Consider the following 25,887-nt stretch of genomic DNA (forward strand, 5'->3'; position numbering starts at 1 on the left):
ACTCTGATTAGTTAGTCTCCGGACATTCATGTGGCTGTTGGAGATACTAAATAATTAGTTTTTCCTTTGGATCAACTCTCCCCTGATACTTGATTTGCATACTCACTTGTCTTGTTTTTGGCTGAGTTGCTCACTCTTGTATCCTCTATTGCCTTTGGTTTTGTCTTGTGGCTTTGTCAGTTTTAGCCTAGCTGGTTAGGCTCAACAGCTTCACTCGGTTGGACAAGCAGACCTCAAGATCTTCAGACAGTTGACCCTCATTTGTCATATTCTTCTTCTTAAGACATTTAGACCTACTCAAAATCAGTGCTGACACATTCTTGATATATATATAAAATATTAGCATTCTAGTATTTTAAATAAGTGAATGTTTATATATATATATATATATACAATTTCTATGTATTGACATATCAAAATATCTCAATTTTAATTTTAAATACATACTACCATATTCATACCTTAAATATTATATTTCATCTTGTAAAAGTTAAAATGATTATATTTTAATATGATATGAAAATTTCATTGCTATGAACCTAAGAAGTAAATTATAAATTTTAGATATATAAATAAGTAGAAATTGGTGGTATGCATGCAAACTCCCTTTTTATTTTTTTTCCCGGGATAGATGAACGCAGGAATTCAGATCTTGGGCTTCATTTATTTACTATCCTACGTGCCGCTACTTCTATTTTATTACCCTGAAAATAAAATCCAGTATTACTCCCTCCACCAGACGACACCATTTTTTTTTTCCGCTCCACACTTTACAGGCAGCTCGTACCTTCGCATTTCAGGTCGACGTCGTCCCCGTACCCGTCGGCCACCGTCTCTACGAAGTTGGACTCTTTTTTTTTTTTTTTTTTTTTTGGGTTTTCAGGCGTTTTCTTCTTCCTGGTACGATCTTTTCTCCTGTTAGCCCTTCCTCTCAATATTCTCGCTCCATTCCGCCTTCGCTTTCGAATTCTTCTTAACACTTATTTATAGGGTGGCGGTCCAGCCGATCCACGGGCCGCAGGGCTTTGGTGTGCAGCAAACCTGCCGATGTGACTGGTGAATCGAAGTTAGGGCTGGGATTTATTTTGCAGGAGCAGATTTTTCTTTTGGCTCCTTAGGGTTTGGTTCTGAGATATTTATTAATCCTCCCCAACTTGTACAACAAATTATCTTCATTTTATTCATGATTTTACTCTTGTAGGAGGAATTGATTTGAGCACAGGGCATTTTCTGTCTGCTTTCTGTGAACATGGCGATGCACGAGAGGAGAACGATAGATTTGGAGCAGGGCTGGGAGTTCATGCAGAATGGAATCACGAAGCTGAAGAACATTCTGGAAGGGCTTCCAGAACCGCAGTTCAGCTCGGAAGACTACATGATGCTCTACACGTACTGTTTTTCTTAGTTAATTTCTTTTCTTTCTTGTTTTGAATTTTATTTAATGAGTTGCTTTTCTGTCCTCTGGGGCGTCTATTTCTTACGCTGATCAGAACCATCTATAATATGTGTACACAAAAGCCGCCTCATGATTACTCGCAGCAACTCTATGACAAGTATAAGGAGTCGTTTGAGGAGTACATCAGTTCTACGGTAAGGATGCTGTCTCTGATACAAAGAAATATGTACTTAACTGTTGTTGAATTCTTTCTTACAATAAAGCCATGGGAGTATTGTGTGACTTGCTCTTATCTGCGTTTAATGTGATAAAGGGTCAGGATAAATAAATTATTTGGAGGTTGCTTATTGGATTTAACTTATTTCTTTCAGGTTAAACTTGATTGTTCGAGTTGTTCTAATCTAATTAGGACAAGGTGATCTAATCTAGTTAGGATTGTTTGTTGTTCCTTATTTTGAATCAAATAACAATTTTAAGAGTGATTCATATTATGGAAGATTGGCGTAGTCATAATGCTTTACTTTTCTAATTTGTGTTCATTAGGTGCTTATTTTCTTGTACAATGATGTTCCAAGCTATGTTTCATCCTGTAGGTTTTTGTTTGCTCAAGAGTGAACCCATCACTTTTTGTAGCTTATAGATTTTAGGGATTTTTGATTGTTGTGGACTTGGCATTTTATTGAACATGAAATGGCAAGTGCAATCTTTTTCTCTTGATAGTACTTTAGGCATTCATTGTGTTCATTTTTGTTATCAATATGAATCTGAAGAGCTTGTTAGGGTATTCTTTTTATTAATCAGCAGATTGGATGGTACCATTTCCATTCTCATAGTTCTTTTTGCGGAAGTGATCTTCACGTTGCCTATTTTGGAAACATTTTTTTTATGACCAACTGATAATGAAATTTAGAATCATGCAATTGCTGTTGCAAAATACTATTAAACTCTTGAGCATGCTGAATTTATTTCATTCTCAAGATTGAGTAGTTTACATGCAAATTGTATTTGTGGTTAGGGTTGTAAATGAGCCAAACATGAGCGAGCTCAAGGCTTGTTCGTGTTCGGCTTGTTTAAATTTTTTATTGTCTGAGTTGGGTTCATGTTTGGAATAGCTCACAAATAATTTGTTTGTGCTCGAGTCATGTTTGAAATATCTCACAAATAAGCTATTCGTGTTCAACTTGATTTTATTCGAATTGAGCTTGTATTCAGCTCAAATTCAAATTAAAATTTCAAAAAATTATTTATTTTTAAACATTTTTTACGAACCGAATTACATTTATGCTTCGAATGTGCGAACTTTTTATTTCTCCTTTATGGTTTGGTTTTCTCATATTTATACTGCTCTGGCCGCTTACCATTTTATTCTAGCATGATGTGGGACTAAAGTCTTTTTGAATTTTATTTGCATTTACATAGATAATGCCAAATTCTTATGCATTTACCTGCGTAACACCTCTCCAACGCAGAGCAGTAGGCATGCCACCTTTTAGAAAAAGTTGGGAAGCTTTTACATACAGAACTCTTTAATGGGCATTCACATAAATACACCCAATTCATATGTATTTACATATCTAACATCTAATTTTTTTTAAATATTTAAATAAACCAAAACTTTTATATCATATAAAAAATATCATTATTTTAAATTTTATATATTATTATTTAATTATTTCAAAATATGACTAGTTGAACACGAACACGTAAACTTTTGTTCGTGTTCAACTCGTTTATAAATCAAGCTAAAAAAAATTATTTGTGTTCGACTCGTTTGCTTAACAAACGAATCGAACACGAGCTATTTAATGAGTTGTTAGTGAACGACGAGTTTTTATGACAGTCATATTTGTGGTTGAGTATAAAACGTTAATGTACAACTCTATTTTAATGTTGTCAAACCAAGCTCACGAGTTCAAGCCTTAGCTGATATAGTCTAATCCAGATGGATATTGCTTCTTTTCTTTTCATTTTCTGTAAGCTATTGTGTTTTATAGGGTCTATTCTCAAAAGTGACTTAGAGAAGGAGATTGAAGATGGAGGTATAGTTCCAATGTTGCAATTATAGTAGATTTGTCCTTGTTTTTGATTAATAAGCGTGTAGCTTAGGTGGTTAAGGAAAAGGCTTACTTGAGTTATGGATGAATTTTGCCAGGCTTGGAGTTTTGAGAGCATTTATCCATTGTGAATCAAGTTGCTTTTGTGGTGTGGTATGGGTGATTTTTTTTAATTGATATTTATTTATTTATTTTTATTTTGCAATATTGCATGCTTGTTTGTTTGCGTTGTCATTGAGTATTAAAAAATATATAAAGATTGCCATGGTTGGTTCTTCCTTTTCATCAAGCATGGTGATGCTGTACTAATTTATTGAATAAGTGATGACATTTGGACTCAAATATTTCTTAATAGTTTGAAAGTTGGGCATAACTTTAATAGATCATTAATCTAGTTTTAGTGCAACTTGATTGCATATTCTAGTATCTGCTTTCGAATGTTTTTTGTTACCTGATTATTCCTTTGGTTGATTTGTGATGGGCAGGACAATTAATTTATGGAAATGTTAAGCCGTACAATAGCTCAAATATGTTGAACGCTTTCATAAAGCACACTTTTGCTGAACGAAAATTTGGAATTTCTCAAGAAATATGTTATTTTTAATGGATTGTTTCAATAAAGTATCTTTCTTCTTAAAAAAATTACCTGTTTTTTTTTATTTACAATTGATCATTCTATAATTTTTAAGCAAGTAATCTAGTTTTTGTTTAGTTTATATTTTATTTGTTCTTTCTTAATAATTATTAGTCTTACATTAAATATTTTTTTTTATTCCATGTGTTTGATGCCTTCATCCTTATTTCGTTATGATATTTCATAATTGGTTTCTTTATATTTAGGATTCCCAATTGCATGTGTTGCAGTTTGAATTAAAAATACGCTTTTTTACTTTCTCTGGGCTGAAATTATTACTTTACGTGGTTGTTTGAATTTTAAAAAAAGGCTTCTAAGGATGGCTAGAACATCTTAAAATGATAGAATTCAGAAAATTTACTAATTGTCTAATTATCATCACAGTTGGTCTTCTTTTCATTTTTTCTTATCAAGCATGGTGATGCTGTAAAGCTAGTTTATAATTATGACATTGGATATCCACTTCACAGCTGCTAGTGCAAAAGCAAAACATTTTTTGTGGCATTCCAAGCATAAGTTTACTGTAGAAAACTGTTTACTTGGGATAAGAAAATGGTCCCTCTTGGTCTTGTTAGTTTCGATGTTTTGTTGTTAGCTGGTTTATTGCTCTATTCTGTCCTTGACATAATCACACCTTTTAACTCTAGGTTGTGTGTTTGAACACTTGAACTTCTTTTTGAGATAAATTGTCTTTTTAACATTCAATTGCTTTTCGATGGTAAATTGATGCATTCTGCATTTTCAATTGGAATATGTTTTATTTCAGGATGAATACATGGAATGAATTAAAACTATTTTGATAATCACTTAACATTTAGAACAGGCTCTAATGTAATCACTTTTAGAATATTAAACAATTTTCATATTTGTATGATTTATCTTTGATTGTAATGCTAGTACTTTGGCTTCCTTTTGTAACTTCTTATCTTCTACTTGGATAGGTTTTGCCTTCTCTGAGGGAGAAGCATGATGAATTTATGTTGAGAGAACTGGTTAAAAGATGGTTGAATCACAAGATAATGGTCAGATGGCTGTCACGGTTTTTTCATTACCTTGATCGCTACTTCATTGCTAGGAGGTCACTACCGGCACTCAATGAAGTTGGGCTTACTTGCTTTCGTGATTTGGTACACCGTCATTCTTGTATTCATAGTAGTTTAACAGGAAGTTTGAATTGATAGTTATTTTTATTAGCTGCGCTTCTAGTTGTCTTGAATATTTTATCTGAGCCTTGTTATGTTGGATAATATTTTTTATTGATTTTTTGATTAGTTTTCCTTCATATTTTGAAAATCCCACTGGTCAATGCAGGTTTATAATGAGATAAAAGTAAAAGTTAGGGATGCGGTAATCTCTTTGGTAAGTGTAGTATTTTCACTTCTTTTTTTTGTACTACACAGATTCAATAATAAAGATTTAGCTCATCTATCTTATGGAAGCAGATTGATCAAGAACGTGAAGGAGAGCAGATTGATAGAGCTTTGTTGAAAAATGTCCTGGATATTTTTGTTGAGATTGGGCTGGGGAGCATGGAGTGCTATGAAAATGACTTCGAAGCAGCAATGCTTGAGGATACTGCAGCCTACTACTCTCGGAAAGCTTCTAATTGGATTTTGGAGGATTCTTGTCCAGATTACATGCTGAAGGTTTCTGTGTCGATTTTTAACACATGGAAATATATCTCCTCTTACTTTTTTACTTTCTGGACTTTAATTATTTGGGTTTGTTTAGGCCGAGGAATGTTTGAAAAGGGAGAAGGATAGGGTTTCCCATTACTTGCATTCTAGCAGTGAGCCTAAGCTGCTGGAGGTATGTGGATGTTTTACATTTCTTGCATGGTGTTTTTAAATTTCTAATGGTTTTTCATGTGTGCCTTTTCTTCATAAAACTACTAAAGGTAAGTTTAGTATTTGTTCCTTCTACTGAATGCATAGTGTGGTGCGCTGAATCACCATTTCTTATTTAATTCTCAAAACACTCTTAAATCTTCAAAACATATATTCTCACATCACGGTGGGGAAGAATTCGAAGAAGGTATAATCAACAACTTTGATAGGCTGCTCTTCTATGAGTAACCAAGCCACTAAGGATGTGATGGGTTTCCAATCTCTTGGATGGTACTCAGTATTTTAATTCAAACTGATATATTAGGTTTTGAACATCAATTTTTTTTCTAGTTAATTAATAGAATAATTTGTGTTTCAGTTTGATTTAAGCATCACAGCTTGAACATTTAGTATGAGTAACCATAGCCACAAAATGTCATGAATGCTCAAGCTTTCTTGCGTGATATAGGGCTTATTTTAAATTCATACAGTTCATGAAAACTTCGAACTTATTCTGATTTATTTGAAATTTTCCTTTTCACTTTACCTACTGATGATTAAAATCCTCTTATTTTGAAAATTTGATAGAAAGTGCAACATGAGCTTTTATCAGTAAATGCAACTCAACTCCTTGAAAAGGAGCATTCTGGGTGCCATGCTTTACTTCGAGATGACAAGGTATTTAGGAGAAATATTCCGGCGATCTCATTCCTTGAATTGAAACTTGAGGTTTGCACTAGATAATTTTTAACATTCTGTGATAGGTGGACGACCTCTCAAGGATGTGTAGGCTTTTCTGCAGAATTCCACGTGGTCTCGATCCCGTCTCTCAGATTTTTAAACAAGTGTGTTTACCTAACTTCTTTCCTACTACATTGTAGAACTCTTTTTTCAAGTGTTTTTTTTTTAACTTTCCTTTTGCCGCAGCATGTCACTGCTGAAGGTACAGCTTTAGTGAAACAAGCTGAAGATGCTGCGAGTAACAAGAAGGTTAGATTTTTGTGTATGTTTTCTCGCAGTGCCTCAACTTTGGTTTGGTTTTCTGTTTCATCTGATGATTTTGAAAAGCTAATCATGCTTGCTTAATTGGAGTTTGACCAATTTATTTTTTCTCATTTGTACTTATTTTATTACCAGTTTTGTTGTGTTAACATGTTTGTATATTAAGGAAATAATATTGGGGAAATATCATATTTTTGTAAATGTCTTATTTAGGAAATAGATTTTTAATATTCCAATAAATCTGATTGTCCCCCAAATTATTTGCTTTCTTATGATATTCATCCTTTTTTTATAGGTATTTATTTTAATGGTCCTTTTGGGGTAGTTGCAACTTTTCAATAAGATGTTGCGCAACGGTTGCCACAGGAAGTTGCTGCGGATAAGCTGACAATCTGTTTGTTTTTTGTAGTTTGAAAATAGTTGTGCTGCAGTTGTTTCTTGACTAATAATCATTCAGCGCCTCTGTAGTAATACTGTTTGCAGCAGAACTTTTATAGCAATATATTTGATAAGTTAGAATAAAAAATTCACTTCATAACAGTACAAATAAAATATACACCTCACTTAACAGTAAATATCATGATTAAAATAAGAAAAAGATAATTAAAATAACATTTAATAATATCATAATGTTATTTTTAAAATGTAGACAACGTATGTCACGAGCTAGGTTGTTCTTCAAGGATTCTCTCCATGTCAGGTCGCTTTCGGTGGTAGAGTCTTCTAGCCTATCTGTCCACCAGAAAAGTCACATTTTTCCGTGATTTTTTGCGGGCATTTTTAAAATTGTCTCATATAGCTATGTGACCGACGTGACGTTAACAGGGAACTTTGAAGTCCACAACGACACAATAATCCTGGGGAGGTATCAGAAATCCTCGAGCTTATCTTTCTTGAATGCTTTAAAAGACAATCTATTAGTCATAACACAAATATAAATTCATAAAAGAAGTAATTAATTACAGTTGTATATGCATGAGGTCTCAGAGAATTCAGTATACCAACTAATGAATCTGTCATTACAAGAAGACAACTAGCCTTATAAAAAAAAGGTTCTTGGTTGCCTTACTTTTATAATACCAAGCTAGTGTATGCCATATATGCATATCATAAAAAAGACAATCCAGAAGAACCTAAAAAATTGCAGCACCGAAAAGAAGAGAGAAACTTGGTTGTGTTCATTGAGATTTCACATATGACACCAACCAACAACGACTAATAGATCATTTAGAAGAACCCATAAGGTCAAACATCTCATCATGAATCTCTCAAACCCACAAAAAAAAAAGCAAATGGAAAAAAAAACACTTAAAATTGTGTAAAAAATGTAAACAACTAATATCAAATAAAGAGGGAAAGGAAATAAATATTAACTGAATAAAATACAAATATTAATATAATAAATGCTCAAATCACTCCTCTATTATCACATCTTTAATTCGTTTCCTCAACTGTGTCGTATTGCTTGCATCTTCTCCGTCTTTAGTATAGGTCCCGGGAGCATCATTCCCAAGCTGTGACAAAGAATATCCAAGACGGTACTCAAATGCGTCGGCAGGTACATGCTCATGATTCTCGTCCGCCCTAAGGAAGTCAATGTTGCAGGAAAGATGCCGTCGATTGTGAACACCAAAAGTCCTCTCATCGTGGGGATCACAATCTGCTTCTGTTTGGGAAATGAGTTAGATGATATATCACAAAGTTTAACCCATTTCGTCTTCTAAATACCAAAAGTCCTCTCAATGACATCACAAAATGAAGTGTTTTTTATTAAACATTTTTTTCTGCTCCGCGTTACATTGCTGACTCGATCGAAGTGAGGTATGTTGTATCTCGTATCAGGATATGATTTGAGATACCCTCGTTGCAACAGATATCCAACATCAACAAAATAGTATTTACCTGATATGAATTACATGAGTAGTATTATGGGAAAATTGAATTAGGAGAGTAGCTCAGTCTCAAACGTATCTGTATGTGAATATGAGAAGTAATACTTGTTATTCTGTGTTGCGATTTGAAAATTTGACTGTGCTACGCACTGCTCTCCCAACCTGTCATGAGAAAGGTGAAACATATTTTGAAGTCGCATAATGCCATGGCATTTTACGTCGGGGACCCACAACTGCTGGTGAATGTGTTCTCATTATTTGGAACACGTGTATCATGTGTGTTCCATCAATTGCTCCGATATGATTTTAGAAAGATAATGAAGGGTTATGTGATTACGATGTTCTTTTTGAAAATTTAATATAATGAATTGGAGAATTATCTTAAAGAACGACATGTACAACACATTGTGTGAAATCTCTGCGGGGGTTTGTTCGAACATAAAATTTGTTAGTTTTATGACTTGCAAAGAAAAACTTACAAGTGCATTCAACCTTATTTAAAAGTATCTGTAAATTGTTTCGGGTGAGTGTTGAAATCGTTTCATTGCTCCTCACATTGATTCATTCTGCGATAATATACAGAGGGTTATCGCCAACACCTCTCGCGAAGTCATCCTAGAAGAGCCATGAAGTCCATAATTTATGTGTAGTTTCTTCAACAAATCGTTGAATACCGCATGTGCCATGCGGAACATGTTGCTGAATCTTGTTAGGCGGCCCGCAAGCAACTACCCAACTCATTTGTCCCCAACATATGAGGATGTCATGTAAGTGGAGCGCTCTATGTACTAGTTATAATATTCGTACATCAAACATACGATAGCTGCAGCTGTCCTGCATCTTTCTCTGGTTGCATCCATTTATTTCGATATTGTACTGGCTAACATAGAAGCATCAATGAATTAGCTACAATGATATAAGGTAACGAGCAACGCAATAAACATATAAGCATCAATGAATAAACATATAAACCATTTCCCAAGCAGTTGCAATATCCGAAGCAAAATGAAAAACCCTAAAAAAATATAAATGTCCCATGCGATTGTAAATAAAAGAAATCTCTCAAATGTTTCGACACTCATAAAAATATCGTAGGTACTCCACCCTACGGTCATCGGGCATCTTGATGTAAAAATCTCTTCGGGTCAAATTTTCATGCAACTTCATCGAAAACAAGTACAACGACTAGTTCTCAGAAATTTCCGGAGTTGCATTCAGAATTCACGGAACTTGGTCCACATAAGCTACTTGAGATGTGTTGGGTTCATTGCTGCATGAAGCCACCAGCTGTGATATCCTGGCTTCTAAGGAAGTCCACATAAGCTACTTGAGATGTGTTGGGTTCATTGCTGCATGAAGCCACCAGCTGTGATATCTGGCTTCTAAGGAAAGCAGCTCTCATTTTATTTTTATTCTCAACCCGTAGACGCTTAGAGCGGCTTGTGGACTCAAGTTCATGGAGATCAAGGCTGAGGCCTTTGGTGGAATCGCCCGATTGGTTGTCTCCCAAGTTCTTGGGCGTGCTACTAAACTCTCTCTCACTGGGGGTTCATCTATTGTTGCTCGTTGCCACGCCACCCCCAAATATACGATCCAACTTCTCCAACTTAGGATCGATTCCACTGAATTTAAATATTTTTGCAGCAAACACCACCTACAAATTCATATATCATTTACTTCAATTTAAAAATTAAAAAAAATTGGTGGATGTTCCAAGATTGCTTTCGGCAAGTCTTTCTGCTCACAACTACTCGGAAACATCAGTTGTTTGCTTCACCGGATCCCACCCTAAGCAAGTTGATCTTTATTTAAATTCCTTCCAAAATTTTCAATCACTGTTGCGCTGGTCCCACTTATTTTTTAATTGTATCTTATCGTACTCTTTACCTGTACTTTCTTTGAATTTTCTGATAATATTTTGTCACCCTTCTTTGTTGACAAAGGTTGTAGGCCTTTTTTCTAGATCGATCTTTTTGAGGCAAATGTCACGAAATATTATTTTGTTTCTTTATCTCACATTGTAGATGAGTTAGCCTCTTTGTTCTTAACCATTGTATTACTAGGATGAAAAAAACAAATTAACGTAAATACGAATGCCTCAATATTGCAAAATAAAGAAAAATCGTAATGTCACAATATCAACAACAAACCACAACACACCACCAACCACACAACCAAACCACAACACACAACCAACCACACCACCAAACCACAACCTCCACCTCCACATCACAAGCCACACCAGCACACCAACAATCTCCACACCACACACCACACACCACACACCAAACACCAAACACCAAACCACGCCACACCATGTCACACCACAATCTTCACACCAAAAATCACACCATACCACACTACACCGCAACCACCAAACCACAACATCCACACCACCAACCACACCACACCACACCACACCACCACACCAACAAACCATAACCACAACACAAACCACAACCCAACCTCCACAACACAAACCACAACCCAACCTCCAGACCCCAATCTCCACACCAGAAGCCAAACCACACCACCAAACCACAACCTCCCCACCACAAACCACACCACCACACCAACAATCTCCATAACACACAACAAACCGCACCACCAAACCACAACCTCCGCCTCCACACTACAAACCACAACCTCCGCACACCAAACGCCACACCACACCACACGCCACACCACACCACTCCAACAATCTCCACACCACAAACCACACAACTTCCAAAACACACAACTTCCAAACCACAACCTCGACACCAACAAGCCATAACCACAACACAAACAAACCATAACCACAACACAACCTACAAAACAACTAACTTCCACACCACAAACTATAACCCTCCCACAACCTCCACACCACAACTTCCACACCACACCTCAATCTCCTCACCACACCACACCACACCACCTCAATCTCCTCGCCACAAACCAAACCACATCCTCCAAACCACATCCTCCACACCACAAACCACAACACACCACAAACCAACAACAAATTCCACCCAATTTTCAAATTCCCTTATGAAATATCAAAGTTCATACTTGTTATCCAAATTCTCCACAACATAAGCACTAAAAAAAATTGAACAGACCACAATTAGGAGATCTGAAGCATTGCTAATAGGGTAAATCACCAAAAGTTCACCAAAAATGACATAAGAGAGAATATGCGGCTCAACAAAAATCTATCAAAAACCCCATAACGGAGAATATCAAAATGAAACCACAAAAAATGAGCAAACAAAGAACTACCAAAACCAAGTAATGCATGATATTGTGGAAAACAGAGAACCACCGGAACTGAGCATACAGAGATGAAAACAACCAACACATTGCGCACAATCCCATAGAGAGGAGAGAAAAAGGTGAATAACATAGAAGAAGGGAAGAAAGAACACCACACAACCATCAAACCGAGCTGGAGAAGAGAAGGGAAAGGGATGAGAGAATACACACCTCAATGGAATAACCACCAACCGAAATAACCACTCAACAGAAGGGATCTACCAAACCGAAGTGATGCACCACACAGAGCACGAATTTTGCACAACACCACCAAAATTCGAGCGGAAGAAAAGAGCAAGAGAGTAAGAAGAATGTAAATGGTCACCGGAATACCCACTCACAACCTAGAATAGCAGCTGGAGTCACGGATCCACGAAAGGTATCTACCTAGGGCAGAAGAGTCGCAAGAGAGGGAGCTGGTCGAGAGGGGCCGCGAAGTAAAATTGCCTGTGGTCGAGGAAGTATAAACGCTGGCCGCGGGGTCGAATCTTTGGTCATATTTTAATGACTTTTTTAAAAACCGCTGTGACGTGATAACCAAATGATGTGCTGCATGTTTTCTGGCCGCGTAGCTCGAAAAAACGTGACCCCAAACGGAGCCTAAGTCAATGGAAGATATTAAAATCTTTCCTCTTAACATATTGTATGGAGCGCGACTAAGTCTTGGTAGTTCTTCCCATATTTGCATCTATCTTATTTGATTTTTCTCATCGTGTCAAAGTCTCATTTGATTGCATTCATATTCTTACCTACAATTTCTCACTATTCGAAATTGCTCTCTCGCTTGACTCTTGCTGCTCTTTCATTTTGGCTAAAATTCTGCAACAATGCTTGATCATGCACGTTGCGGCTCTGATATGCTCGCACATCGCGATTGTTTTGGCAGTCTCAAGCTTTGCACTCGCATTCTGACTCCTTTTCTACGCCGGTGCATGCACGATTGTGTTGCGCTTATCTGCTCATTATTCTATGCTCGCATGCCTTTGCTTGTTGTGTGCGCTTGCTATCTTGCTTGTTGATGCAACACATGTTCATTGATGTCGTGCCCTTGCTTTTTTCCCCAGTCAACACCAATGCCCAAATATTTTTTTTTGCCCTCATTGAATGAGTTGCTAAGGTTTGAATGTTCAATCTCCATGATTTGAGTTTCTCTTTGATTCTCCAAGTCTCTCTTCTTCCTATGGTGTCGTGGCGGTTGTCTCTCTTGATGAAACAACTCCACCATCAGTGTCACTGTCAGTTTTAATGGTGCCAGCTATCTCCTACGGTCTAGATTATTTCTCAATCACGTTGATTCTCATGAGAAACTCCATTGTCTTGACTCATTTATCTCTTATAGGCAATATTGAACAATCAAATTTGATAAATGGCAAGAGATAAATTGGACCATCGTTTTCTGTTTCTTAATTGTTTTGAAACCCTTCATTTCATCAATTGTCGTGTGCATTATTCAAGTAAGATAATGTGTGACTTTCTTTGTTCAACCTCCTTCAAGAGTGTAACATTTCTCGTGTATATTCACTGCCATCAAGTTTTATAAATGGAAAACATCTATTTATGTCGTTCTTTTGTTGCTTATTAGTTTTGAACCATTCATTTCTTCTCGTGTATTGTGCATGATTCAACTAAGAAGAAGTGATTTTATTTATTTCATTTACTTTCAAGCGAGCATCATTTCTTATGATTAAAGTCTACTCTGAGCTCTACAAATCCATGGATAGTATTGCACTCTGCACAATAAGTGGGATGAGCATTCTGGTGCCGCCCTTTCATAATTGACCTGATTGTTTGATAGAAGCAACATGAGTAGTTTTTGGTTGCCAAATTTGTCTTAGACATGCAGGGTGAAACCGTAGTTAATATATGGCTCCACATTTCCTAATAATCCGACCATTCTTTCCTTGGTTCTTCGTGTCATATGATCTCCACCCCTTAATCTCAGATTCTCTATTCATTTGCTCTGGTGTTTGTCTTTAGAAGTGGAGGTAGCAGTACCATTGGAGGTCGTGGTCGTGGTTGAACTGCTTTTCGAGTTTTCCTCATTGTAATTGCACTAATCATTATCTTGAGCATTTCTTGGAGAAATTTGATTATCCCTTCACCTCTCAACATGCTATTTTATTCGGTACAACTTTGCCTAACACTCATGGTGCCTCATCTTCTGAATCAATTACTATTTCTTAGGACAATTACGATTCACCACTTCCTTGATTATAGACATCTCTTATATTCTGGTATGTCTTTTAAAACTATTTTCATCTCTTCACATGTTTTCTATACCATCAATCATTATTGATGATGATTTTACTTCTCTCATTTTTGGAAAGGGCATTGTAAATCCCTATAAATCTTTCTCACTTTCAGAGGCTTTATTTGTCCCAATTTTTTTTTTTAGTTTACCGTGCATTTACAATCTCACAAATACTCAATCATTTAATAACTTTTCATTTTTCAATGTCGTCTTAGATGGTTTGTTCACATTAAATGTCGATCTTAGATGGTTTGTTCACATTAAATGTCGACCATTTGATAATCCATTTAGGAGAGTAGATATTTTAGATTCGACTTCTGTTAAAAAAAGGCAGAGGTAGACTTTGGAAGACTTTGGCTTTTTGTATAAAAAATGATCTTAATTTATCATAAATAAATAACAATATGACACTAAATAGGACGCAATGGAGAAAAGGGATTCATGTAGTCGACCATATATAGTGGGATTAAGGTTTTGTTGTTGCTGTTGTTGTTGTTGTTGTTTCTTTAAAGAACTTGGCTCAAGGAAGATGATAGGTGTAGTGTTGATTTGATGATCTATATTACTTGAATATTGATGCTCCTTCCACTATATTTTCTACCATAGCTATGGATCATTGACATGATTGGGTCTCATTCGGTTTCATTCAGTTTCATTCTCTTGATAGATTTTGCAAACATGTTTTTTTTTCCTCCCCACCTCTCTACAAATTTGAATGTTTTACTTGTGAATTTGGTAAAAACCATGGCGCGAGCTTTCATTCTTTTCTCGTTGGCCGTTGATATTTTGTCACATTGAAAATTGTTCTATGATTACTTGCATTTACTTTTTTTTTATATTGATCAAGTGTCCTACGTGTATTTGAAATATTTTATCAAGAAATAAATGTTTAGTACTTTATATTGATCAAGTGTCCTACATGTTTTTTCCTCCCCACCTCTCCGCTTGTTGTCCAATCTCCCAACTTATGTCCAGCTATCCAAACTGTTCTCCAACCCCTCAAAACTGATGCCTATCCTTTCTACCACCCACCCACACTTCCCCAACATTCCAAACTACCTGACAACCCTCACCCTTCCCCTTTCCCCCTTGCCACCTTGCTGACGCCATCACCGCCCTCAGATCTTCTCTCTTTGTTATTGTCGGAGATTGGATTGTTATTGTATTTCCAGTTTTCATTTGTGCGTGTTGTAACCCAATTTCTATATTAATAAAAGTTTGCTTTCGTGTTTCCGCTGTATTCCACCTAGTTCTGATATCATTTGATATTAGAGCTTGCCCACTTCTAGATCTATTCTAGGATATCCTAGAATCCACCTTACTTTATAAAAAATTTTCATTCCTACCCTCAACCACCCCTTCCTATTTTCCTAAACCCTAGTTCCAGCATAACTTTCCTTCGTATTCCCAATTATAACCAAAACTTTGACCTAACCCTCAATTCCTCTTGCTGATTTTCAAAATCAGCCATGCTAAATTAAATTTTTAGCTCTCTCAGCTCTCCACTCTAAGCCCTGGCCATGCTACTTCCAGGAGGAGATGTGGCGAGAGATTCGCCGACTTCTGCGGTGGATTACAAACATGGAAGATGAAATCCAATGGGAGACTACCCTCGAGCGTGATTCGGAAGGTCGAAGGGGGAACTAGAAGATATGAAGATGAAGCGGGAAACAAAATGTCAGTTCTTATCAACTTACTACTGCTAAAAGTTTCATACTCTGGCTTCCAAAGTCGAGAGACAACACCGCCTAATGACTCTCTTGGCTACTATTCAGTGAAACCAATCCGCAAGTCTGTCACAACCAAAAAATATTGCAAGTATTACATATTTGGGCATGTGGAATTAGAATGCACAACTAAGGGAGACATTTGTTTCACTAAGCAGGCTATTGTTAAAAATTTGAGCAATGATACAGTTGATACGAGAGAAGATGAAGACTTCCAGGAGGATTCTTGACTTGTAGCTAGTGAGGAAGAGACGTCACCAGTTTTAGTTGACATCGAGATAGAGATTTCAACTGAGGTAACAATAGCTGTTCTGGAAGTTAATGATCTTGATGTAATGAGCGCTTATGTAGAGCATAAGTTTATGACGCCTCAAACTAGCATCTTGCAGTTGGCTCCCCCTCCTCTTTCAATCCCTCCTCTCTCTGAGTTGCGCTGACGGAGGGAGGTGTGACATTTCAGAAGTGGAATCAGTTTGTGCATTGTCAGGAATATCACATGGAGTTATTCAGAAGTTATTTCCTGTTTCACATGGTGCACCTTGTCAGATTTTTAGACAGGAGAGATGAACCCCAACTTTTTAACGGGCCCAAGGTGTTTGATGGGGACAAAAATTCTTCAATGGGATTCAAGTCCTATCAGTGATGAAGAGGTCTCTCCTAATGGTGCTAGTAAGAGGGGCACAACTTGTCACAAATTTTACTCCAGAATTGATCCCACTTAGCACGTTGTTTCCTCAACTGCACTCAACCGATTTTGAGTGAAAAAAACAGGTTACCCCAGGAATGACTAGATACCTGAGCGATGCTACGAGGAGCCATAAGCTTCGACAAATGAAGTCGAAGCTCCCTAAACCCCGGGGGACTGACGCGTGGTGTCCCCTCGTGGACGAGGGAGCGGGATTTCCCAGATTGTCGTGAGTGCGGTAGTTTCCCACGTGGATGCGGGAAACAGAGCCAATCAGTTGAACTGGCTGGCATGAGAACCGGCCCAAGGGAGCCCAGTCTAGACTTCCAAGATGCTGAGCGGCATCCAGTTGCACGTGTGGCACCCCCTTTCACAACTCCCGTCTGGATCGAGCATAGATTTGGGGAAGGTGGCTTTTTCTCCTTGCGTTTTCTTCTTCTTCTCGTTGTCTTTCCTTTCTTGTCTCCCTCCTTGCTGGTCTATTTATATGTTTGTTCCTGAGTTTAGAATTAGTTTTTGCTGTATATGCTTTTCAGATTTCATGTGTGGATTTCTTCTCTCTTTCGTAGGGCTGTATACAAGGAGGTGGTGGTGCTCCGGCTGTATCGTACTTCGAGGTGGTGATTGTATTTTGTCTTCTCCTTCTTCACTTTTCTTAGCCGCCAGTTCATTCAATCCGTCCCTAACCATCTCAAGCCCACTTTTCCAGCCCTTGCCACCCTTTTTCCTTACTGCATACTTTTGCTGTTCACCTTTCCCAACTTGTTGTTCAACCTCCCAACTTATGTCCAGCCGTCCAAACAACTTTCCAGCCCCTTAAACCTACTGTCCAATGTCTCGAACCTGCTGTCCAGACTCTCAATATCTGCTACCCAACCTCCACCCACCTGCACTTCCCCAACCTTCCCAACTACCCTACAACCCTCAACTTTCCCCTCTCCCCTTTTCCCTTTCCCCTTTCCCCTTGTCCCTCTTGCCACCTTGCCGACACCATCTTCTCCCTTGGGTTTTCTCTTCCGGTCCTCACCGAAGATTGGATTGTTGTTGTATTTCTCTTTTTCGTTTGTGTCATGTTGTAACACGAACAATGGTATTTTTTAATGAGCCGAACACGAGCTGAGCTTAACCGCGCTCGTATTCTGGGCTTTACCCATATTCACAACAACCTCAACTCTCCAGCCTTCACCGCATCCTGCTTCTGTCCAACTGCGTTTCAACGTCGTTACTACAACTAACTTGCTATTCTGCTTCTACAGTAGCTCGATGTTTCATCGACCTTCACCGGAGTTGCTGCTCCAAGCCCCATCTCTTCGGACTCTCTTCTTATCGAACCTGTTTCGTCTTTACTTGTGTTTTGATTTATGTGGTGCTTTTCTTTTTTTTGGAGTTGTCATTATAACCGTCCTTTTAAGTTATTAATAAATTCATGTCTTGCTTTGTGGTTTGGGTTAACTTCGGTATTATTACATATCTTTATATCAAGGAGATTGTCTGTCTACATGGCATGATCATCACTTCAGATCAGTATGTTAAATTTTTAAGCCATTTTTTGAGGACTTTATGAGATGAGATGAGTAAATAGCTTTATTTTGGTTCAGGAATGCATCTGCAGATAGATGGGCAAGAAAAATGTGATGCAATACAATTTGATAAATCTCTTTAGGTGCTTTATTGGAAAGAATTTTAAGCAATGAGATTTGATTCTTCCTTAGATTGAATTTGCTTACAACTGATCCGCTGGTCAGTCTACTGATTACTAGTCAATTGAGATTTTATATGGTTGAAACTCTCTCTCATCATTGGAGTTAGTGCCTATATTTCAAGCTAATGAGCTTAGTATTGATGCTAATGTTAGTGCTAGAGAAATTCAAACCATACATGAGCTAGTAAGGGGGGAATTTAAAGAAGATTATTTGATATGGATAAGATTGAAAGAGAGATTTTTTGTGGATTTTTTGGAAAGCTGGAGAATGGATTTTTTAAGATGATTAATGACAACGTTTATAAAATTGACCCATCAGTTGACTACAACATCTTTGTCATGTTCAGTGTTGTTGATTTATCGTCATAATATGAGGTTCAGATATTTTTGGTGATGAAGGCTATGCTTTTCTCAGCCAGGGAGAAGGATGGGATCGTGACTTTCCCCGGGCAGGAAGGTGTGGGATTTCCACCCTAGACGGACCTAGGATCAACATTTTCTTGCCCATATTGGCAGATAAGAACTTAGACTCCTATTATTGCTTTATTTGAATTAGAATTGTATTGACCTTGGTATAAATATATTGTCTGAGACCTATGTAGCACCGACACTTCTAAAAATTGTAACATACTCGTGTTAGACATATATCAGAAACTGATAGTTATCTGACACACAACGACACTTGTCCAACACTACAAAATATATGTTTAAATTTTTTTGAGGCATGAACACGTTCGGGACACATCTCAACACTGCATCGGACGTGAGCTTAACTCTTTCGAGAAAATGGGATACAAGAATTAGAAAATTATAAATATACGTATGGGCGTAATTATATCTCATAGTCAAAACTGCTTCATCTCTCGTCATGCTGAAACTTTCTCTAACATACATCAAATTTGAACATCGAAGGTGTATCCAATATTGTCGAAGCCGAGCAATAGTAATTCCTTATTTGTAATCATAAGATTTATTTAAATTTTAGTAGATAAGTTGAATTATAAGTTTGATCTTTCTTTTGAAACATATTATATCTAAATTTAAAAACTACTTTGCATAAACATGAAACTTTATAATATAAATTAAATTTATGAAGTTAAATTGTATTTTTGCATAGTTTATATTGTGAAGGGGAAAATATATTTTTTATATTATCAATTAATTAAATATAAAAGCGTGTTCATGACGTGTCGTGCCCTATTTTTTTAATTATATCATGTCCTTGTATCTTGTCGTGTCATATCCGTGTCCCCTTTTCATAGTCTGAGTCTTTTAGTTTTTTTTATTTTTTATTTTATGCATTTGGAGATTATTTGTGGCTTTTTGCTTTAAGGAATGTTGTTTCATTTTTCCTTTGTAAGTGTTCTGTCTGCAGATTGTTTAGAAATATGTAGTGAATCCTCCTCGACTCAGTATCCTTCACTACTATCGCTGTTTGCCTTTTCTTAGTTGTTTTCTGCAAGGAGAACAGCTGCCCCCCAAAATTGCCTCCAAATCTTATTTTGTTTTCCGTTTTTTCCCTTTTTATTAACTTGCAAACATCCTCACCTCACTTCTAGGAACCTTAAATTGATGTCAATGCGAGGAAATAAAAGTAAATCAAATTTACATTATATAATAAATTGACTTATTTGAAGAATATGGCAACTAGGAACCTGATTATAAAGCTTTTTCTTGGATCAAAAAACGGTTTATTTTGCATGCAACTTTTATTTTAAATTGTTCCAATGTAAAATTATTCTTGCAGTTTCTAGCACCTAGAGTTTTCACTGGAAGGTTGAACAAGAAAGGTATTTTCAACGTGAAATTATAGAACAACCTCAGCTTGCAATGATCTTCAAGTTCTTCTACAGCGGATGCTGTTTTCAAGGTTTCCAATTCAGATATGAGAGGTTGCGGTCTATTGGAAAATCCAAAAGTCCTGCCCAAATGATTTTGCAAGCAACATTTATATTAAATTGCTGCAATGTAACGTTCTTGCGGTTTCCAATACCTTGAGGTTTTGCTGGAAGGTTCAACAAAAAAAGTATTTTCAATGTAAAAATATAGAACAACCGCAGCTTGCAATGGTCTTTAAGTTCTTGTACAGTGGATGCTGTCTTCAAGGTTTCCCACTAAGAAATAAGAGGTTTCGGTCTATTGGAAATTCCAATAATCCTGCACAAATGATTCAAGGAGAAAAATGCCTACTCAACAAAGAGAAAACACGTTAACTATGTTCCTCCCTCCCCACATCTTTAAGAATAGGGAATCCTTCCTAAAATCAACAAAATTTGAGATAAAACTTAAAAAGAAAAAAAAAGAAGAAGTAAAAACTCAAATAGTGAATAGTAAGAGGCCCAATACTGTCCAAAACAACAAATACATAATTATGAAAATGTCCTTAGAAACTTTTCCAAGATAAGAAAAATGGCACAAATAAATTTATTAACCGATCCTATTAATTATGTCATTTTGAACCGTGTTTGGGGGCATTTTACTAAGATCATGGTAAATCGAACATTTTCTCGTCTATATGCACGATATATTTTATATATCCATAAATATGAATTGTTTTCTAAATTTTTATGTCCTTACTGTATTTCTCCTATTTGACTACTTATAGCATCTATTCTCAGTTAATTTAGAACACTAAAATATTTCCTCTCAACACATGATCTTTATATCCTTCATTCCATTCCATGAGTTTTGGCAACTCTACTTTCAATTTATTACAACTTGAACTTTTTTGGTCTTCAACACACTGACCAAGGAATTGTTAACTTATACACGACCAATTGATATTCTAAGAAAAAAAAAAAAATTCTTATTCTCTTTTAATGGTTAATTGGAAATGAAATCAGCAGACAACATCAGTTTGTTATATACGTTCCATTGCACATGAATTTTGTTCATGTAATTAAGAAATTTTAGTTTACTCATGTGTTTTTCTTAGATCTTGTTTAAATTACCTATCCTTTACTAGATGTTTAGGTTGCAGTAGTGATGAATGGATTTGCATAATAAAGATCATGCTATTATTGTTTCAAACAAATTTCAAAATAAGTTTGTCAAACACTTGCTATAAGCATTGCTTTAGTTTTTTTTTTCTTTTTTATGTAGGCATAAATGACACAACTAAGGAATCGAGATGCAATATGATCTACTACAACAATGTCATAACTTTTTACCATATGTGTGGTTTCTTTTCCATTCTTTGTAATTGCAATTTCTTCCTTTCTCTTTCAATTTCTTTAGTTCCTCTTTCTCTCATAAAGCAACGAGTAAGGGGAGTTGGAAGTTGGCTAAATATCTTGCACCTGTACCAATACATTATAGATAGGATATGTGTTTAAGGCCTCACCAATTACAGCATTCCAGGGTGAGCACCCCATTTTACTGGTAAAGGTTAACCCCCTGGTCAAACAACAAAAGTACACGCAACAAATTATTTAAGCTGATTTCACAGCTGAGGAGACGCGTTCAAAGTGGAGGAGGTGGAACCAACCTGCATTCCAAATCTGTAACAACCAGGAACTGTTTCAAATGTATGGAGTCGGATTGCCCAACTAAGAAAATGAGGTCTTTCACCGATCATTGAGCAATTGAAAAAATGAGTGATGACACAGTAGACACTGATGAAGATGAGGACACAGGAAGAGTATCAAATTACAACTGATGAGGGAGAAAACACGTAGTTCAATTTGAGCTCATGAGAGAGACTCCAACAAAATTAACATTGTTTGGTCAAGATGGTCCTGTCTGAGGAATCAACATCAGACACATGGAAATCTCAGATAAGAGAATTTCATACTTTTTCAGGTATATAGTTTACTTACTGAGTTGCCCTTATTGAGGGAGGTCCAACATGTCAGCAATGAGATGCTTTTGAGCCACTTATGGGAGACTATATGGAGTAATTTGGGTATTAAAATTAGTTCACCAGTTTATCCATTGACAAGTGATCAGATAGTAAGGATGAACCTCATCATTGAAAATCTTCGAAACAGCTTTGGGGGAAAAATATCTTACAGTGGGATCTAGGTTCTTTTAGAGAAGAAGAAAAAGAAGAGGCCTCTTTTGAGTTGTTATGCTTAAGTGTGGTCCAACCTGCCGTAAATCTTGCTTCAGAGTTGATTTCTCTCGACAGATTTATTTATCAGATACTTTCAGTGGAGCATGAGAATTGAGAGGAGAATGTTACAAACTTAAGGGCTCAAGGGTTACTTTGTGGGAGTCTACAGCTATATGCAGCTCCATCTCAGGTTGTTCCAAAAGAGGATGTGAATTTATTCTATCAGGATATGCTTTGGAATGACAATGTCTTCAGGAGTGACTTACCAAAAAGTTATAGTAGTTTCACCACCCTTAACTTGGCCAACCAGACACTATACCAAGAGGAGCTAGAAGCTTCGACAGATGATTTTGAGGTTCTCTCAATCCTAGGAGACTAACGTGGGAGCGTGTCTCACATTGACACAAGTCGTCTGCAAGTAGAAGAGGCATCATGTCCCACACACACGAGTTTGTGCGTGGCCCTACTGCTTCACTTGAGTTGAATCGGTCTAGGTTTTCTTTCTTTCGAGGAGTCGACCTGTTCTCTTGAGCCACTCATAGTATTTTTATTCTTGATTTTTTTGGTTCAGTTTTTTGTTTCTTTTGAATTTGGATGGTTGTCGACATCTCTTTCCTCTGAGGGTTGTATTCGAGAGTCCAGGTGGTCCTTTGGCTGTATATTGGTCTCCAGTTGGTGATTATCTTCTCTATCCCCCTTCACCTCCTCCCCATATTGCTCCCGACCATCCTGGTCCTGTTGTAACCGCCAAAACATCAACTATTGTTGATTTTCCCTGTTGTTCCCCCATTTCTAGCAGTCTCTCCCCTCGCTGCGACCTTGCATAACCGCTTCCACCCTTTCCCAACCATCATGAACCACTCCGAGTCGTCTCTACTCGTCATTGCCATCAAGTGTTTTTTCTGTTCTCCTGACCACATATAACCAACCCCCTTTCTGCCTCCTCACTGCTAGCAGCTCAAAATCATTCATTTTGCAGCCTTACTGCTATGACAACCATTAAAATCCTCATTGTTGTTTTAGTCGATCTAGATTTTGGACCACCTCTAATCGCTATTCCTCCGTTTTCCATCCCACCCAACACCTTGTCGCTATCTTTCCACGTCCCTAGCAGTCACCACCACCTCCCTAAATAAGCCCTATTCACTTGTCCTGTTGTTCCTATTTCTGTTTGTGTGTTGGTTTTAATCGTGATTGGCTTTGTCAATAATAATGTCTTTTTTATTGTTGTTTGGGTTACTCTGGTATTAGAGCCACCATTAGCTTGAGTTTGATTAATTGATCGAGTTTGAGCTTAAACTCGAGATTAATTTCTGCTAGTTCCGGTTAACAAGCTTGACTTTTTCATTATAAAAAAATTCAGTATTACTTGAAGTTAGTGCTATAATACAATAAGAAATAGAATGAACTCTTACAAGAGAAATAAAAGTAAATTACTTGATATAAATATAAAAAATATTTTTTAAAATTTTCAATAATTTATAGATAAAGTCTTGAATTTTGATATTATTATTTTTTCAATAACCTGGTTCATGACCTAATAAGTCGAGTTTGGGTTGACTTGAGTTTTCCTTGTTAGCTCATCGAGCTTAGCTTCATTTCAATTTAGCTCGAATCGGCTCAGTTACATTTCTACTATCAGCTCCTATTTACAAAACTACCCGTTATAAAGCAGAAAAGGAAAAAAATGACTTCATAGTGAAAGATAACTATAAAAAGGACCCCACTTTTTTTTGTCTGTCAATTTATCTACTTGATCTTGAATTATATTTTTGATTATGGATCCACCTTTGTTGCAGTAGATAGCTTGGAAAGTCTTAAAGATGGATATCTTTTAACTAACTAGAAACAAGTGCTTATTACAGCGTTAATGTGACAAATGCTCCATGCATTAATTATATTTCATCTATCTTGAGTTTTTTTTTTTTTTTAATGATTCATATGGTGTTTGAATGATTGATACGATTCTATCTTTTTTTTTTTTCATCTAGTGCTATAGTCATTCTTCTACCTGGATATTTCATTCTAACGTCCTGTTGTTCCACAGGCAGAGAAGAAGGAGGTGGTTGGTTTGCAAGAACAGGTACGGGCCCATGCACTTATTCTTCGGACAAAGCAAGTATTTTTTTGTGATGTGCCAACATGGTCCCCTAACTATTTCCATGCGGATAATTAGTCCCAAAATCTATAAAAGTGTCAAATTAGTTCCTAGACTTTTTTAATGGAGGCCAAACTAGTCATCTATGGGATTATTTCAGCCAATATCAAAAGACATTGGGGACTCAATTGACACTTTCATAGCTCTGAAACTAAAACAACCTCATGCAAAGAGTCAGTGGACCATTTTGACACTTCTCTCTAGATTTTTTAACTGCTGCTATTTCTGATCTCTCTTTTCTTGTAGGTTTTTGTTAGAAAAGTGATTGAGCTGCATGACAAGTACCTGGCTTATGTGAACGATTGCTTTCAGAATCATTCCCTTTTCCACAAGGTTTGATTTATAAATTTGAGTTTTTGATAATTTGATTATATTTATGGAAAGTGTTTTTGCAGGCTCTTAAAGAGGCTTTTGAGGTATTCTGCAACAAGGGTGTTGCTGGCAGTTCTAGTGCTGAGTTATTAGCTACGTTTTGTGATAATATACTTAAGAAGGGTGGAAGTGAGAAACTGAGTGATGAAGCTATTGAAGAGACGCTTGAAAAGGTCAATTGTTTTCTTCTTTTCATCTCTGCATGCATGACCTTTTAATTTCTATAAAATTACATTTTTTGGGCTACATTGAAAGAATTTTAATTTTTTGCAGGTTGTGAAGCTGCTTGCATATATTAGTGATAAAGACCTATTTGCTGAGTTCTACAGGTTTTCTATAATTCACACTTGAGCTGTATTTATTGTTTTTTTTTTGCTGCACCTTTTTGATGCCATTACGATACTGCTAGGAAAAAGCTTGCACGGAGGTTACTGTTTGACAAAAGCGCTAATGATGATCATGAGAGAAGTATCCTCACAAAACTAAAGCAGCAATGTGGAGGGCAGTTTACTTCGAAGATGGAGGGCATGGTTTGTTATATAGCATATATTTTTCCTTTTATTATGTTGGTTTGGTTAGGTCTTATTTTAATATTTATAATTCTTGTTCAGGTCACTGACTTAACATTAGCAAGAGAAAACCAAGCAAGCTTCGAAGAATATCTCAGCAATAATCCACAAGTAAATCCAGGAATTGACTTAACTGTCACTGTTCTAACTACTGGGTTTTGGCCCAGCTACAAATCATTTGATCTCAATCTTCCAGCTGAGATGGTAATGAATCTTTTTCTTCCATCTTTCATCCTTCTGAATATTATATATATATATATATATATATATA

General features: G+C 36.6%; 1 protein-coding gene across 5 annotated transcripts in view; it reads left to right on the plus strand.

Annotated features, from left to right (window-relative positions):
• Positions 1 to 704: 704 nt before the first annotated feature.
• The window catches only part of LOC110037334 (cullin-1), a 29,441-nt gene continuing 4,258 nt past the window's right edge, over positions 705 to 25,887 (plus strand). For 2 of the 5 annotated variants that reach the window (XM_020741957.1, XM_020741959.1), the window contains exons 1-17: positions 718 to 900; positions 991 to 1,119; positions 1,202 to 1,389; positions 1,491 to 1,590; positions 5,026 to 5,211; positions 5,396 to 5,443; positions 5,527 to 5,730; positions 5,816 to 5,893; positions 6,499 to 6,588; positions 6,675 to 6,755; positions 6,838 to 6,900; positions 24,565 to 24,600; positions 24,922 to 25,008; positions 25,071 to 25,220; positions 25,321 to 25,376; positions 25,457 to 25,577; positions 25,659 to 25,820. In XM_020741957.1, the coding sequence (XP_020597616.1) occupies positions 1,250 to 1,389; positions 1,491 to 1,590; positions 5,026 to 5,211; positions 5,396 to 5,443; positions 5,527 to 5,730; positions 5,816 to 5,893; positions 6,499 to 6,588; positions 6,675 to 6,755; positions 6,838 to 6,900; positions 24,565 to 24,600; positions 24,922 to 25,008; positions 25,071 to 25,220; positions 25,321 to 25,376; positions 25,457 to 25,577; positions 25,659 to 25,820 (1,602 nt within the window). In that variant the 5' untranslated portion in view covers positions 718 to 900; positions 991 to 1,119; positions 1,202 to 1,249. The other 3 variants (XM_020741960.1, XM_020741958.1, XM_020741962.1) reach the window with 3 other exon arrangements.

This window comes from Phalaenopsis equestris, unplaced genomic scaffold (genome assembly GCF_001263595.1).
Source record: "Phalaenopsis equestris unplaced genomic scaffold, ASM126359v1 Scaffold218760, whole genome shotgun sequence".
NCBI classification, from domain to species: Eukaryota; Viridiplantae; Streptophyta; class Magnoliopsida; order Asparagales; family Orchidaceae; genus Phalaenopsis; species Phalaenopsis equestris.